Genomic DNA, 3109 nt, shown 5'->3' on the forward strand with positions numbered 1-3109 from the left:
GATTGACCGTGCACCTCCAGAAGTGTCAGCTGCAAAACTGGAAGTGCACTTCTGATTTTGCCACTGGTGGTTCTGGGCTCAGCAATCAGCCACTGGGGACCTCCCCAGTCGGTGATCTGGTGCCCCCCCCCCCAGACTCGGGAGGCACCAGGCACCCATGCCTGCTTCACAGATAGACTGAATCCTAAAGGCAAGGCTTGGTGCATTTAAAGATGTCTTACTACTCTTCCTGGAGAAAATCTTAACAGACCTAGTCTCTTAGCAACACCCAGTGTGCATCACAGGTAATTCTCATTAATACTGATCATGGGAGCTAGGGGCTGGAATCACAACAAGCTGAGAACTTCCAACCTCCCTTTGGAGAACTGAGCCATACAGACATAAATGTTCTGTACCCTGGCGGGCAAAGAGGTGTGTAAGCCCTTGGAAGAATAATACAAATACATAAAAACACTCCCTAATTTAAGGAAATGAGGATGTGTGTGTATTAAGGCAGAGTGGTACTTGTGTTATAGCTACAGTTCCTGGCCTTGTCAGTAATCCCCATCCCCATTAAGACATTTTTTTTTTACAAATCTGCCACCTTGCAGGGAAAAGTCCAGCTCCACAGTGATCCAATACAGCTGTGAAAATTAACTTAATCACTGCAAGTCTCTGAGGTTTTTCTTTATAACAATATTGCATGGTAAAATTAACATCATTTGGGCTCCTGTTAAATTGCAGTCCTGTTTGCACAGAGGACTTTAAGCAGTTTCATTCACTTACAGAGTTCTTGATGGAAGGTAAAGGAATCGTTTCTCCAAAATCACCTACCTTTATTTGCTGCAGGGGAGAACAGCTTCTCAGAGCCTATAGAAGCCTGGAAAACAGAACAGAAAAGAGGGTTACTGATGCTAAGAGAGGACTGAGGAGTCTCCACCAACAGAAACACAGTCCTTAAAAAAATCAAGGCAAGCTTTTGGAGCTGCAATTACACATCACACCTGGAGGGTGCAATGTTGTGCCACTGAAGACTAAACAGGCATCTGGAACAGGAGGGGGGAAGAGAATCATATACATGTACTGTCCTCTTCTCACTCAAGCACATCCTCCTGGCTCTTTTATTTAGGCAGCCAGGCAACACACAAGTTATTTTATCCATGATTTTGCATATAAAAATACAAATGAAACAGCTACCAGACTGAAGCAACAGCATTTTAAAGTCTCTCTCATTGAAAAATACACCTCATCTCTTGCTGAATATGCAAAGGGTGATTTGTTTCATGACAGTGCAGGTTGCACTTATGTGCATCAGAGCAGACAGAAGACGTTATTCCAAATCATAGACACATGCTGCTGTGCACTTAGCATGTTATTATAACATAAAGCAATATAGGGCCTGTCTGCTTGTATGCTGTTTGAACATCATACTGTAACTTGTGCTTCTCTCAGCTCTGGGAAGTAGTTGAGAAATCCAATTAACCTAAGCCTTGTAGATAGCTTCATGATAATCAGGGTCACTGGGCTACAGCCATGAAGATAATGAGAGAGAGAGAGAGACAGAGAGAAAGAGATTTACTAGCTGCCTATTACCTGGTCAGTCAAGAGTCCCTACAGAATGACAAGCTAGTATTTGGGTAGTTGGGTATTAGTAACGCACTACAGATATCGGAGATAACGGAGACTATCTTACACAATGTTGCATCTGACTGCTGCATGAATAAAAATGGGATAGAGAATAAAGCTGAAGAGGAGAAGAAATTAAATATAAGAAACCCTTATCCTCTAGCTTTGCTTAAAAAAAAATAATTCAACTCATGGCTGAAGTAAGTTGATTTTCTTTTTGATTTTATTCTAAGGTGCCGTGGGAGGTTTCCATGATAAAGTGTCCTATGAATTGTATTACACTGCTACCTATCTTAGACAGCTATTCAAAAAGAAAAACAATTACAGGAAAAATGTAACAACGACAGTATCAGACCTCATAGTAAGCAAGGAAGAATCATCCCCACCAGTGTTATTTCTAAGGAACCCAAAGTCACAAGCTCCAGAGATCTCATCAAATGTTTACACTTTTTTAAAATGAGAGAAGGAACCAACATGAAGCAGGGTTGAGGTTGAGACAAACTCACATAATACGTAAAGAAATCCTAAGTAGAGCCTGCCATGAAGTGCTGAGCTCAGTTCTGGCTTGTATGGTTATTACATAGTCCTCTGTCAAAAAGACTGTAAAACCTTTGGGAGGTACTGGGCCAAATGCTGCCTGGAATTACACTTGTGACATCTTTACTGCATGGATGAAGATCAGGGCAGAATTCACTCCTTGGCTCTGGCTAGTATTTACTGCTACAATGTAACACAGCAATGCCAGCAGTATACAATGGTTTATAGCTAGCTCTGAATTTATGATGCACTGGTAAGACATTTTTCCACAGACTGTCAGAAGACATTCACCACAGACAGGAGGAATGGATACAAACTAACCCTGGCTCTGAACCTCAGGTTGACTGAAATATTGTAGCTCACAGACATCTCTAAAATGAACAAAAATAATGTAAGATCTGGCCTCAAAGTATTTGGCTGACATTACACCTCACCAGCAGGGAGCAAATAAGATAATTCCATTTTATAGACTGAGGAACCACAAAACAAAGAAGGCAAATGGCAGAAAGCAATGCAGCAGTAGAAGTAGGAATCTTGGCCATCAGGTCCCCACATGAACTGGAAGGTTCACTCCTTTCTATGCATTTCAGCAAAAGTATAGTAATGCAGGCTCACAATGTCACAGGGAGATACCAACTCCTCAGCTATAGAATTCACTGACAGAGTTTAAAATGTTAAAACAACATTTGAAGGGAACAAGCAAAAAAAAAAAAATCCTAGTTGAAAAAGTGGGTTAAAAAACCCCCGTAAACAGCGAGGGAAAAATCGGCAGCAAAAACACCAAAACTGCAACTAGTTTTAACAGTCACAGCATTTACAGAACAGTTTTCAACCTCAGAGCCACAGCTTAGACATAAACCTTGGAGTCCAAACACCAACAGAAGCAAGGCAGCCTCTAAGGAGAGCTTTCATGGATGATATAATTTCAATATGGTGGAGCTAAGCAGCTATGAGCCAGTCTATGTGT

The 3109-nt window shown here is 41.4% G+C and overlaps 1 protein-coding gene across 15 annotated transcripts in view; it reads right to left on the minus strand.

The window, feature by feature from the left end:
• Positions 1 to 3109, minus strand: part of FBRSL1 (fibrosin like 1) — an 838232-nt gene that overhangs the window by 88958 nt on the left and 746165 nt on the right. For all 15 annotated transcript variants that reach the window (XM_019507023.1, XM_019507018.1, XM_019507019.1 and 12 more), the window contains one exon: positions 814 to 859. In XM_019507023.1, coding sequence (XP_019362568.1) covers positions 814 to 859 — 46 coding nt within the window. The remainder of the gene's footprint in view (positions 1 to 813; positions 860 to 3109) is intronic.

The sequence above is a fragment of the Gavialis gangeticus genome, unplaced genomic scaffold (assembly GCF_001723915.1).
Source record: "Gavialis gangeticus isolate Ggan-Ray unplaced genomic scaffold, GavGan_comp1, whole genome shotgun sequence".
Lineage (NCBI taxonomy): Eukaryota > Metazoa > Chordata > Crocodylia > Gavialidae > Gavialis > Gavialis gangeticus.